Raw genomic sequence first — 14,629 nt, forward strand, 5'->3', positions numbered from 1 at the left:
GAGACCGGCCTGACCAACATGGAGAAACCCCATCTCTACTAAAAAAAAAAAAAAAAAAAAAAAAAAAAAAATTAGCCAAGTGTGGTGGCGCATGCCTGTAATCCCAGCTACTCAAGAGGCTGAGGCAGGAGAATCACTTGAACCCAGGAGGTGGAGGTAACGGTGAGCTGAGATCATGCCATTGCACTCCAGCCTGGGCAACAAGAGCAAAACTCTGTCTCAAAAAAAAAAAAGATATAGTTAAAACATAGAAGTACCATGTGACCCTATGACCCAGAAACTCCACTCTTGGTTATCTACCTAAGAGAAATGAACATATATGTCTACATGGAAATATGTACATGAATGTTCAGAGCAGTGTTATTTATAATAGCTAAGAAGTGAAAACAATCCAAATGTTCATGAACAAATAAACATATGTGATATATCAATATAAAATAATATATTTAGCCACAAAAGGGATAATTCCTGTGACAACACATGCAAACGTTGAAAATGTTATGCTAAGTAAAGAATCCAGACCCAAAAGGCTACATATTGTATGATTGGATATATATGAAATGTCCAGAACAGGCAAATCCATAGAGGCAGAAAGTGGATTCATGGTTGCTAGGGGCTGAGGGAGAGGGATGTGAGGAGTAACTGTTAATGGGTATGGATTTCTTTTTAGGGTGACGGAAATGCTCCAAAGTTGATTGTGATAATGGTTGCATGACTCTGAATGTACTAAAACTCACTGTACTGTACACTTTAAAGTGGTAAATTTTATAGTATGTGAATTATATCTCAATTTTAAAGAAAGATACAATTTAGACTCAAATTCGAGAAAAAGCAGACCTGGCTACTATTTCTAGCTTTTCTATCCACAGAACAGTTATTTATTAAGTAAATCGCTATATCCCTAGTGTACTGCTGTTCATGACTTGTGGGATACCCAAGATAATTTCTGGGTTTTAAAAGGGTTTTAAAAGACTTATTAGCACGAGGGAGATGTCATCTGTCACACAGGCAGAATCTTTGCAGCTGGCCAGAGAGACCCCATATCCAAAAAGTAATGCAGCTTTGGGGGAAGAAAGGAGAAAAAAGTACTATATCTGTTTGAATACAATGGATAGAATTAGGAGTCTGATTAACTGACCCAAACACATAAAATTTGGAAAACAATAAAGACATGAGCCAAATAATAAGAGTGTAAGATGTGAGTTTCCCTAACCCCATCCCTCATCTAACTTAGAAAGAGAAAACATTTTCCATCAACTGAGTGGGAAAAAAGCCAGGAATCTCCATGGATCAGGACCCCGTGGATTTCTTCCATCCTTATTGCTTTGGAAGTGATAAAGTCCAATGATGAGCCAGTGTCTATAAAGAATTATGCTTTGCGTATAAGCCTGTCATTTTGAAATTATAAAAGGTAAATAAAGGAAAATGACTTCCCAATTCAATGCAGTTTGGGGTTGGTCCATAAGGACAATACTATTGTAATTAAAATCTAAAATGAAATACAGACAACAGGATCAAAAGCCATAGCATTTTAAATTGATCTGAACTATCACTTACTGGCAGGTAATACAGCGGTTATGAAATTCCTCAGCAAGAAAAGGTTACAATGGATTAATGAGAGATACAGGCTCAGGTAGTATTATGTGGGTAGCCAACATAGCAACAAGGAGGTAAAGAGGATATTTGAAAATGCACTCCCTCCATCAATTATGCTCTACAATAATATTCTAATCTTACTTTAACACTGTAGCATCATTTTCCTTATTTCCGGGTCCAGGCAATATGGATATTTTGTGTTAATTATGAAATAAATTCTCAATTTGCTTTAGTATAATTTAATACATAAATGGATGTAATTCTTCTAGAAAGTTTTGTTAGATATTAAGGTACATATATCAAAACATAATGTATGCTATATATTTTATATCATATCAAAATATATTACATCACTATAGTGTCGAAGCACAATCTAACAATATTTATTAATGTCCCATCAGACATTAAAAAGTATATTTTAAAAAGACAAATTTTAAAAACTAACAGTGATCAAGAGATTTAAGAAAAAACCCACAGTAACATATTACTGTGATATTTTTCTCAAAAAAGCAGCAAAAATGTTTATATCACCTTGATGTCAAAATACTTCCACTTAGGTTGGGGTCATATATCCTAGTGAAAGTAGTCAAGCAAATAGTCACCTTGCCAAACTAGTTTCTTTTTGTTTTTGTTTTGTTTGTGTGTTTGTTATTTTACTTTAAGTTCTGGGATACAAGTGCAGAACGTGCAGGTTTATTACATAGGTATACATGTGCCATGGTGGTTTGCTGCATCTACCAACCTGTCATCTAGGTTTTAAGCCCCAAGTGCATTAGGTATTTGTTCTAATGCTCTCCCTTCCCTTGCCCCCCACCCCCAAACAGGCCCCAGTGCGTGATGTTCTCCTCCCTGTGTCCATGTGTTCTCGTTGTTCAACTCCCACTTAGGAGTGAGAATGTGTGGTATGCCAAACTAGTTTCTATTGTTGACTACTCATTCCTCATTCTTTAACCTGAACTCCCTGGAGCAAAAGTAGAAAGTTAATCAAGCTACTGCCTAGTGCCTAAGGTGTCATGAGGACTGTGAGAAAGAATAAAACCATTCCAGCATTGGGAGGGAATGGACTAGGCCATAGGGCACTGGGACAGCTGTCTTTTACTCAGTTGTCATTAGAATAGGACTAGCATTGAATAAAATTCTAAAGTTTGGTTTGAACCTTTATTAGTTAATTAGTATTAATTCATTTATCATGGGAACTATGCTACCTGCTACACTCTTCAGCCACCCAAAACCAGCCGTAAACTGCTCTTTCCCCATTTCCAGCCATCCCCTTCTCCTCTAATGAAGCCCTCCCTCTTCCTTATATCGCTCATTGACACTTTACACAGGAGAACTGAATTACAGTTGTGGTACCCTAACGGTCATATGTTTGGCCACTCACCCAAAACAGGATTCCTTTTCACCACATTCAGAATGGATAATCAGATGGTTATCTGCATGAACCTTTAAGTATTAAGAATCCCCTTCCCCTTAAAGTCACTTATCCTTGGGTTAATGTTTTCTTTAGATAGAGTCTCCTTGAAGGAGGCCCAGGCCTACTTCCTGAAATTCTCATTCTGTCATTTGAAATCTGCTCTCTTGAAAGATAGGCCAGATCTACTACTTCAGCATTCAAATATTTTAGGTCAGCATTTCTATTACCGCACAGCCGTTGCAACTTCAGACTAAATATCAGTTTCTTTCATGGATTTCGAAGGTTTGTGAAATGACCAAGTTTTCACCATCTTCCCCTCCCTAGCCTCACTACCCTCTTCAGAACTTGTTGGATGCCTCAATGTCTTTCAAAGGTGTGACCTCCAGACCAGAGTTTAGTGCTCCACGTGTGCTCTGGCTTGGGTGGAATCCATTGCGTGGTCACTTTTCTCTTTTCTTGAGTTGGATTCCAGAGTTTTTTTCATGCAGCCCAAGTTTCCATTGCCTGGTGTAATGCTTTTGTCAGACTTGCAGTTCATTTGAGCTTATTGGATAATTGTTGGCTCATTAAAAATCCTACCTCTTGTTTTTCACAGAATTAAACTCAAGTTGCTTCTCTCTTTCTAATTAATTGTTAAAATTTAAATGCAAATTTCTAATTTCTTGAATTTTTAAAGTATCATCCTAACCTTTTGATCTAATAAAATTATATATAAATTACAATTGTATTTTAAAACCCCAATTCTCTCTTCTCTCTTTTTTTTTTTTTTTTTTTTTTTTTTTTTTTTTGAGACGGAGTCTCGCTCTGTCACCCAGGCTGGAGTGCAGTGGCCGGATCTCAGCTCACTGCAAGCTCCGCCTCCTGGGTTCACGCCATTCTCCTGCCTCAGCCTCCCGAGTAGCTGGGACTACAGGCGCCTGCCACCTCGTCCTCTCTTCTCTTATATTATGCATTCTTCCTAGCTTAGTTGTCTAGTAAAAATTTGAAAATCATAGTCCATGCTTTTATGTAAGTTGCTGATGAAGATGTTAAACAAGATGGGACCAGGTACCTGCAATGGTAGATTTGCCTACTTTATTAATTAGTACCTGATATGCATAGTTCTTCAGTCCATCTGTATGTACAGCTATATTTGCTACATTTTACTGTCTGATCCACAAAGTTTCCAGAAAAGTTTGTCCAGCACGCTGCTGAAATCAGTAATTTATCTAAATCTTTTGGAGTCAGGTTCCATGGTAATGGAAGAAAAGTGGATATATGGTTTGTGGGGAAAATATGTGGAGACTGATGAACTCTCAGGGGATCCTTCTACATAGAAGAACTATGTATTATTGTGTTTACCTTTCAGTTTATTCTATCATAGATGGCACTCCTGTCCTAACTAAAATTTTATAATTAGTAGTCCTCATTTTACAATAAATGATGACAATGATGGTGGTGATGATAGTGGTGGTGGTGATCATGGTTATAATGATGGTGATGAACATATATATATATATATCTTTCCATGTGCCAGGTACTACAGAAGTGCTTTATACTTTTTATCTCATGTAATCATTGCAACAAACTTGTAGGCTAGGTGTTGCTCACTGACCCTAACCAGTTTAGATGTTCACAACTGTTAGGTTCTCTTTGGTAAATAATGGAAACACTGAAGAAGTGACAAGTGGTAAAAGTTAACTGCCGTACTACCACATCACTACCAGATTGTATGAAAGAGCAAATTCTTCTACGTAGATAACCATTTAATAGCCAGCAGGCACCAAAAATCCAGCCTGTTTTGGTAGCTTGGAGATAATCAATTTATCTGTCTTTTCAGGCTTTCTAAGCATTTCTTTGCATGAAAAATTTGCCTGATGCAGTCACAAATGATTGTTGGCTCATTAAAAATCCTAGGCAGTGACTTTTCTAGAATATGGCTTCACCCACTCTGTGGGTACACCCTTTCCAATGATGAGGTCAAGGAAAACGATCAGAAAGTACAGAGAGGAGGCAGAACAATTAGGGAAGAGAGAACTAAAATAAAAGTGAGAGATCAGACAAAAATTCATTTGGGCTACTTGCCACATTTCCAATTTCAAACTCCTTATCCTAAACCGGGTTTGTTTAACTATCAAGAAATAGGTGTGGCCCTTGGGACAAGTTGGCTCAGATTGACATACTACCATGCATACACACACACACACCCACACACACACATAGTGTAAGCAATACTGTTGCTTGAGACAGGTTGTTTCTGATTAAATAAGGACACCCTAGCAAATATCTCAACACTAAAGACTTCTAAGTACTGGCCAAGTTCAGTAAATTTCCTAAAAGGAAGAAGTTTAGTTCTCAGGGTGACTTGAAATTAGAACTCTTTTTTTTTTTTTTTTTTGCTGTTTTTATTTTAAAATGCTTTTGTCTTGGAGAGAGCACTATGTGGAATTAATATCCCCTTCTGTCTCCACAGCACCACACTAGTCAGCCTAACTTAGAGAGGGAAATTCTGTGTTGCCTTTTTTCCAAATACCCGTTAAAGAACTTTTGCTGGGGCTTACCTCTGTGGGTTGATCAAACTGAAAATTTTCCAAGGATCTGAGGCTTCTCTGGAGGGTAGATTGGCGTTAAGATTTCTTCAATAGTGCAAAGGATGATGTTTTTCACAACCAACACAGACGTGCATGCTTACAGTTTACCTTCAGTCTGGAAACATGTTAATGAGGCATGGATTTCTAATTGGCTACCCACAGATGGATATGGTACTAAGTATGCTTGAACTGAATAATATAATTTGAAGGCATTTCCACAGGTCAGTTGGCATCTATTGTATAAAAAATGAAAGATTATATATATGTGCATATGCATATATATATGTAGTATATATACCTATACATAGTATATATACATCAATCTGGGTGAACATAGTATATAGGTATAATATATAGTCTACATATGTGTATGCATCCATATATTATATGCCAACTAAAATATCATTATCAGGCATTTAAGAAACCTACCTAAATCTGCTCTTACCTCATTTCAGATTCCCCATGGGTACTGGAATATTTTATCCTTGGGGATGATTAAGTAAGAAAGATATAACACCAAAGCTGACTTATCACTAGTGACTCAGTACTGGAGAATTGAGAATTATTCAGATGTGCCAAAATCTCTCTTCTGACGCCCTACATGGAGGACAAGTCACTACACTGAAGTTGGCCCTTGTCTGTTCCCTTGTCCTTTGGTTAAGAACTTTGATCAACTGACTTAAGGCCTCAGATTTGGGAGACCCTTTGCTTTTTCATGCCCTAATTTGGTCTCCAGGGGTTTCTGTGCTGTCTTTAAGTAGATAAGGGAGACCCTACTTCTTACTGATAAATAAACTACAGATATACCAAAGGTACCTGCTTCAACATGACCATTGCCTTATTTGGACCGTTAACAGTGTGTACTTAAGGCTCCCAGGCAGTGAATATCCTTCATCTCCTAGCAGATTACAATCTGCTACTATAATAGCTCCCCATCTCTGTTGCATTGTTAGCTGTCCTTGTGTGTGTGTTGTGTGTGTAAACTATTTGATCTTGTATTTCATCAATTTGTACCAAACTAACTCTTTGCTATTGATGAGAACAGTATCCTTTCTACACATAAGTTCCACTTATTCAAGAGGACTATTATGTGATAATGTCTCTCAGTTGATTAGAACATAATGTTACAGAGGTATGATTTATTTTATAGTCATTTTATTAATGACAACTGTAAAATATACCCATTACTTGCCATGGAACAGATCACGTGCTGAGTGTTGGACTTGCCTTATGTTTCTCTGTGCAAGAGTTGACTCTAATGATCACTCAAGTATTTCCAGAAGGGAAAGGTGAGAAGTGATTGGTCAATGCCTAAGGCTCTCACAACTTGTGGTCTGCAACCCTGTTTGACAGTGAGCTGTTTGGGCCTCGGTAGGAATTTTCCCACAGAAAGGATGTTCTCACTGGCAGGCTCCCAGGACCGCCCACAAATCCATTTAACCATAACAGAGCTGACAGCACTGTCAGGGCTGGAGTTGACTTCCAAGTGGGAAGTCAGCCTAGTATTAATAGCACAGTTCCAGCTGCACTGTGGGTCCAGCAGACTTCTGATGGACCGGCCTGGGAACCAAGGCACTCTTTGTAACATTTATGGGAAATGGAGTCCTCGTTGAGAATGGTGGAAAGACAGTACTGTGGCGGCACAAGGCCCATGGCTTCTCACTTCCCCTTTCTACTCTAATCACTTCCAGCGCCACTATCCAGCAGGACGAGACCAAGGGGAATCCTAGAGGAATCCTTCTCTAGCCTTCAAGTCTGGGGAGAGCCTACCCTGTTCCTGGCCTGGCTCACTTAGGTCGACTGTTCTCATGTACAGGATCTTTGTAAGTTGGTTGTTTCTAGGGCACCTGTATTTAGTTATATGATATGAATGTTTATTTTAATGTAGTAGCTCTGGATCCAGGCACAAATATATTAGAATGTAAGGTTCATTTTTATTTTTAAAAGATTTTACTTCATTTTGACTAATTTCAGTTCTGATTATGATCTCCTGCTTCTTTACCAGTTTAAAGCCATCATTTTTATGCAAATAAAATGAGTGTGCATGATTGTAGTAAAACATTCCATTTTGTGGTTATAGGAGGAAATGGGAGAAGTGGGTGGTGCATTGTGTGTGTGTGTGTGTGTGTGTGTGTGTAATTTGAATATGACCTAAAGGAGGGGGGTGTTTGTTGCACCAAGACATACTTCAAGGAATTAAAAATTGTGTTGTACTAAAGGGAGGTCTTTTTCACTAATAACTTAGAAGTATTGCAGACCATTTAGTGTTTTTTGTTGGCCAGAAGTATTATAATTAACAGACTTTTTCCCCCCTGGGAGCTCTTTGAATGCATAATTTCTTTAAAAAGATTTTTAAAGACTGACCGACAACCTGAAAATTATTTTCTGCTAATCCCAAGCAAATGTCTCTGTAATATAAATACTGCTTTAAAGTTATCTTATGGGGTACATATGACCCAAAGGGAAAATAACTTGTTTATTAAGTTGATTTTCTTTCTTTTTTCATGATTCACAAATTGTCAAATTCATCCTATTTGGGACAGTAGAAATATGGAAACATGTAAATGAATAACATTTTTAAAGTGTAAATCAACTAAAATGTATATGAAGCCCTGCTGGATTCTTAGGCAGTCTCTTGATATTTCTAAGTCACACTTCTCTCTTCTAGGATTCTATTTTGGAACATAGTCATAAACACAAAAGGAAGATTTCAGCACCAAATTATATTCATCTTTAAAATATTGGGGTCCTTCAGCCCTTCTAAACACTGGAAAACTCTCGAGTTTGGTTTGCCAAGACATGGGAAACTTTTTTTCCAGAATATTTTTAAGGGAAAATTATATTTTAGGGTTATGAATGTAGAATGATAACACAGATAATTTACCATATTTAATAAACCTCTATAGCTAAGTCTAGGTTCTCTTTGAAAGATCTTTTTTTTTTTTCACCCAGCCCCATAGTTACATATTTGAGGGAGTGAAACTGAGCATACAGGATTTTTGGAGTGGCAGGTCCATTTGAAATCCTTCTCATCCAATGTGTTCGTTTTGTAGAAAAGGGAACTGGAGCCCAGAGGGATTCAGTGACTTGAGCGAGGCTACTGTTGGTAATGGCAATAGTAGGAGAGGCCATCATTTACTGAAGGTCTTCTTTTTCTGGATTTCCTTACATTTTATTTTACCCTCACAACCACCTTGTAAAGCAGGGGGCCATATTCCAGTTTTACAAGTGAGAAATCTGAAGTTTGGGAAGTCCTCTAGCTGTTCAAAGTCAACAGGTACTAAGAGGCAGAGCAAGAATCCACTGATTGTGGATGCCTGATGGCTTCTGCCTCAGGGTGTTTTCCATTATACCAGACATTTCCCAGGTCTAAGTAGAAATACAAGAAGCATTCCTTCTTTATACATGTTTACTTCTAATATATCAAGAACATCTCTATCTAAGCAATCACCCTGATACTCAATCTTTTGGATAGTAGTCTGGGGTATTGGGTCTCCTTACCTTAGTTTTTCTGACAAAAAGTAATCTCCCTCCTACTGGATTTCATAATACTCCAAAATTTGTCTTCAGTGGATACCTCAACATATCCTTTGAAATGTCTATTTTATTTAGATCTGAAGAAGAGTATACTTTTTTTTGCTGTCATTCGGTGATTCATTCATGTATCTATTCACTAAGTATGTTTTGAATGCCTACTATGTGCAGATGCTATTCTAGGCTTTGGAGATACAGTTCTGGACAAAATAGACACAAACCCCTGCCCTGATGGTACTTTCTTTCTAGAGGGTCAAAGGATGGCCAATACATACACAGCAAACAATAAGGTAAGTGAGATGGTGATAGATACACTAGAAACAAAAAACAGAGAAGTTTGTTTAATGAGTGGAATGAGACACCAGGAAGATGGGATAGGAGTTACTTAAAAATAAACTTCACTGAGAGGGGAAATTGGGGAGTGCTTCTTATCACATTGTCAATGTAGCAAAAATTGCCAGTGTCTATTTTTTCAGCAAATTCCTTTCCAAAAATGTAAGTCTTCAATTCCCCACCAATAGTAAAATGCTTATCCTAACTCTGTCTCTATCCTTATGATATCCTCCCATCCACCCTTTATAGAACCCATTGTTATCACTATTATACAAAAAAAAAAAAAAACAGGAATAACAGAAGCTCTCTACAGATCTAAGGACAATACAATTTGAGAGTAAGAGAAGCTTAGTGCCTGGCCAATTTTTCCCAAACATCTAATTTATACGGGAGGATCCTGAATTTCAGAAATAGTGAAATTTTGGGAGGCTGGGGCAGGACAGTTGCTTGAGCCCAGGAGTTCGAGACCAGCCTGGGCAACATAGTGAGACCCTATCTCTTAAAAAAAAAAAAAACTTTTTTAAATTAGCGGGGTGTGGTGCCCACCTGTAGTCCTAGCAATTTGGGAGGCTGAGGCAGGAGAATTGCTTAAGCCCAGGAGGTCGAGGCTGTAGTGAACCAAGATCACATTGCTGCACTCCAGCCTGGGTAACAGAGCGAGACCGTGTCTCAAACAAAACAAAACAAAACAAAACAGAAAAATAAATGTTCGAATGACTAAATGATGACCTCAGATCATATGGCAAGGTGATTATTATTTTATTTCCAGTAAATGATGTGCTGAGTTCCCATGGTGAGCCATGTGATTGAGCTGGATCCAGGGGCCTCAGCACTGACTTCAGAGGAGATGGTCTCTGGCCTGGACACAGAGAAGGAACTGATACAGACAAAGACTTCTGATCGCAACCCAGTGCTCCTTCCCCTATCCCATAATGGGGACTCTTTTCTGTTTTCCAGAGTCTCAGAAGGGTGAGAATGGGGTTCTCAGTTACATTTGTACTTCCTGCTCTGTACTTCAAGTGTCATAGGTTAAATGAGACTACTTGAGCTGACCTATGAACCAAAACCACTGTATCATTATTTCTATGGGAAAATGCATGTGGACTTTGAAATATCCAGCTATCTTAATAGACTTTCAGAATTGAGAAGTGTCTGTGTTGGAAAATATAAGCAAAGATCATTTAGCGTTCAGTGAGGCAAACTCTGGCTGCCCAGCCTCTAAGACATTGACTATCTCCTAGAGAAAACACAATCCTCTGTAGCCCTGAAGGGAGCATCAGATGAGATACAAATAAGTAGTAACAGTGTCTTCCAAATTGTGTGGGGAAAGTTTTCTTCTCTTCACTATGAAGACAAACTGATGGTCACAAATAGTCACTATTTTTTCCACAAAGTGGCAATTTGTGAGTGTGTATACCAGCCATTCTGTAGTTTGTCATAGTTCTCTAGGGGTATGGGGATCTATCACGGGATTGCAGCTCATTTAATCTGTATTTACTACTTTATCTATGGGCTGGACTCATGTTTCTATTAATGGTAGTAGCCAGCACAGTGTCCCAAATGCATGTTGAATGGCGTGGAGTGGAAGGACATGTTCTCTTAGCTGTTCTGTATGCTAGCAAGTGTCGTTTTCCCATCTGCCTTCCATAATGGGAATGCCATGGACATTTTGGTTCCTGTTCTACATTCCTATCATCACCTGATTGATTGGAATATATTGCTATATAATAAGGACTTCGAACATATATAAGCATTCTGAGGAAACATGAGGTTAGATTGAACTGCAGTGGATGCTCTATCACAGTTCAAGGGCAAGATGATTACAGTTGCCTTGACAACCATAGCTCTGCACTCTCTGTTTTATTACATACTCTTTTCCTATTTGGGAATTCTTTTGAGGAGAAACAAAAGAAAGAATGTCAGTAAAGTCTCATTTTCAATTTATGAGGCTTCTGGAAATGATAGAGTCTTTTGAAGCTACAAAAATGTCTCCATTTCTTAAATTTCCCCCAAACATTGGAAAGTCCAGGCATATGAAATGAACTAAAAATAAGCTTTTACTTATGTCAAAACACAAATATCATCTTTACTCCCTATAGAGGTAATTATTTTTTAAAGACTGAAAGAAAAGATTGTTTTTCTATTTCTCTCTAGCATAGAACTATGACTTCTATTTTTCTATAAAAAGGGAAATATTTTTGCCTATGAATTTTCATTAGTATTTTTACCTGTATTACAGTTATTCAACTGCAAGTAGGTATATAAATAAAATAGTCTTACTCTAGGAAATGGCTAGGTTGAGAAACTATCAAACAGTAATATTTTAACAATGTGTTAATTTATTAATTACCAACACATCCTCTTTTAGGTTTCCTTTGTAGACCACACTAGTTTTTTTTTTTTTTTTAAGAGAAAAGGTGACAATATTTGGGTCTTTATAATTATTTTTTCTGTATTAAAGCAAAAATGTATAAATGTATACTACTGCATGACTATAAAAGTCATTGAGAAATATTATATTTTATTTTGTCCACTCACTTGTTATTAAGTCTGTCTCTCTCTGTCTCTCTCTGTTTCTCTCTCTCTCTCTCTCTCTCTCTCTCTCTCTCCCCCCCCCTCTCTTTCTCTCTTTCTCTCTTTCTGAGACAGGGTCTCACTGTGTCACCCAAGCTACAGTGCAGTGGCATGATCTCAGCTCACTGCAACCTCCACCTCCTGGGTTCAAGTGATCCTCCCATCTCAGCCTCCCCAATAGCTTACACTATGGGCACCCACCACCGTGCCTGGGTAATTTTTGTAGAGACAGGGTTTTGCTGTGTTGCCCAGGCTGGTCTCGAACTCCTGGGCTCCAGCCATCCTCCCCTCTCGGCCTCCCAAAGTGCTGGGATTACAGTGGCTCTATGGAACAAATTTATGTTAATACTCTAGGATGGGAGTTAGGGAACTTTTCTGTAATAAGACAGATGGTAAGTATTTCAGGCTTTTGAGGCTATACAGATTTTGTTACAACTACTCAACTCTGATGTTGTAGCTGAAAGAAGTCATAGATAATATGCAAACGAATGGACTGGGCTGTGTTAAATTAATACAGCATTTACAGAAACAGACAGTGGACTGGATTTGTCCCAGGGGCTGTAGTTTGCCAACTCCTACTCTAGGAGAAAAATTGTTTTGCTTACTTATCTGTCCACAGTCTACAGGGGAGTGTAGTGCTTCAGGCAAATTGTTTCTTTTATAATATATGCCTAAACTGAGCATGATGGTGCACGCCTATAATCCCAGCTACTTGAGAGGCTGAGGTGGAAGGATCACTTGTGCCCCAGGAGTTTGCATCCATCCTGGGCAGCATAGAAAAACCCTCATCTCTTTAAAAAAAAAAAAAAAAATGTGCCTAAAAGGCCATCTTTTCACTCTGCCTTTTGTGTAAAATGTCCCCATTGCTACCATATTGGTTCTATTAGCGAGAAAGGCAGGGGTTACACACTTTTGCAACTCATTAAGGAGGGTAGAAGCAGATATTGATAATAATTTCCTTGTTTTAAAAGCTGTTAGAACATATGAAAAAAAAATCAACTACTAAGATTTCCTTACACCCTAGCTGAACTGCTCAGTTAGAACTGCTCTTGAATATCAAAGGCTAATGTGCCCTCCCTGCATAAGCTGGCAATATAAACTGAGGTAGACACTGTCAGATGTAACCTCTTGGCCCCCAGCTGGCCTCCCCATCCCCATGGGGTCTCCATAGTCACCTGGCATCAACAAAAACGTGCTTTTTTCTTTATTTTCCTTTGAAGTATTCACTGGTGCTTTGTTCAAACTGATTTTAACATCCTCTTCAAGTTTTAGTCAGATACTTGGAAGAAAAATACAGAAAAACGAAAACAAATATCTATGTATTTGTTACTCAGATTTAGTAACTGTTAACACTTATTATTATTTGCTTTGGATATTTTTATCTTTTTTAAAATAAAGAATCCCTTTGATTGACACAATTGTAACCCAAGATTTTTCCCCATTCTTTCTAAAGAAGCTATTGTCAGAGGAATCTGAATTCTTTTCCACTTATCAAAATTGGTTATTGAGACGCAAAAGAATAGAAAGAATATTGATTTTATAGTATATATTCAGAGCATCACTGGTGCATAGTACGAATGATTTTATCCAATTTGTATGGTTTTCTGCCCATCGAAGACTGAATAATATCATGAATCTACTCCCAAGAGAGACTTAGAGAATGCATCACATCTCTTTCCTATTGGGAATGGGGTATGAATCTAAGAGACAGTAAATATAAACTATCCTAATTCATAATAGAGAGCTGGATACATTTTTCAATTTCAATGACAACTTTGAAAAGTACATTATTTTTCTCTGCTGCCTTTAACATACTTATTGCCTTGTGGTGTAAATGCTTTCATAAATGCTCTCTCGCCTGATCTTGTGTGATAGTTAGAATAGATGGTATTACAGCTCTCTCCCAGGTAAGGGTATGGATGCACTGGGATGTCTGTACAGTGTTTGGCAGTCTTGGCTGGACCTTTGTACCACCTACTGAGCTTTGAAAATGTACTGGTTCAATCCAACCAGTCTGAGCATCAGTATTCTTTTTTTTTTTTTTTTTTTTTTTTTTTGAGATGGAGTTTCCCTCTTGTTGCCCAGTGGTGCAATTTCGGCTCACTGCAATCACCGCCTTCCAGGTTCAAGTGGTTCTCCTGCATCAGCCTCCCGAGAAGCTGGGATTACAGGCACCTGCCACCACCATGCCTGGCTAATTTTTGTATTTTCCTAGTAGAGATGGCGTTTCACCATGTTGGTCAGGCTGGTCTTGAACTCCTGACCTGAGGTGATCTACCCACCTCGGCCTCCCAAAGTGTTGTGATTACAGGCGTGAGCCACCGCGCCTGGCTGGGCATCAGTATTCTTAATTGATTCTACTGTACTGCTGAGGTTGAGAACTCCAGTGGACCAGTGGTTCTCAACTAGGGACTGTTTGCCCCTGCAAGGGGATATCTGACAATGAGACTTTTTTATTATCACAAATGAGAAGGGGCATCCCCTGGCATCTAGTGGGTAGAGACCAGGAATGCTGCCAAATATCCTATAGCACCCCTCCAACATAGAATTATCTGGCCTCAAAGGTCAATAATGCTTATGTTGAGTAACCCTGATTTAAGCTAGACTA

General features: G+C 38.3%; 1 protein-coding gene across 4 annotated transcripts in view; it reads left to right on the plus strand.

The window, feature by feature from the left end:
* Positions 1-14,629, plus strand: part of LOC105478119 (Rho GTPase activating protein 6) — a 542,515-nt gene that overhangs the window by 309,945 nt on the left and 217,941 nt on the right. The window contains exon 1 of one of the 4 annotated variants that reach the window (XM_071088689.1): positions 3,814-7,403. The exons of the other annotated variants lie outside the window; for them this stretch is intronic. Within the exon in view, the coding sequence (XP_070944790.1) occupies positions 7,389-7,403 (15 nt within the window). The 5' untranslated portion in view covers positions 3,814-7,388. Of the gene's footprint in view, positions 1-3,813; positions 7,404-14,629 lie in introns of those variants that run through there. 4 annotated transcript variants of the gene reach the window in all.

The sequence above is a fragment of the Macaca nemestrina genome, chromosome X (assembly GCF_043159975.1).
Source record: "Macaca nemestrina isolate mMacNem1 chromosome X, mMacNem.hap1, whole genome shotgun sequence".
NCBI lineage: Eukaryota > Metazoa > Chordata > Mammalia > Primates > Cercopithecidae > Macaca > Macaca nemestrina.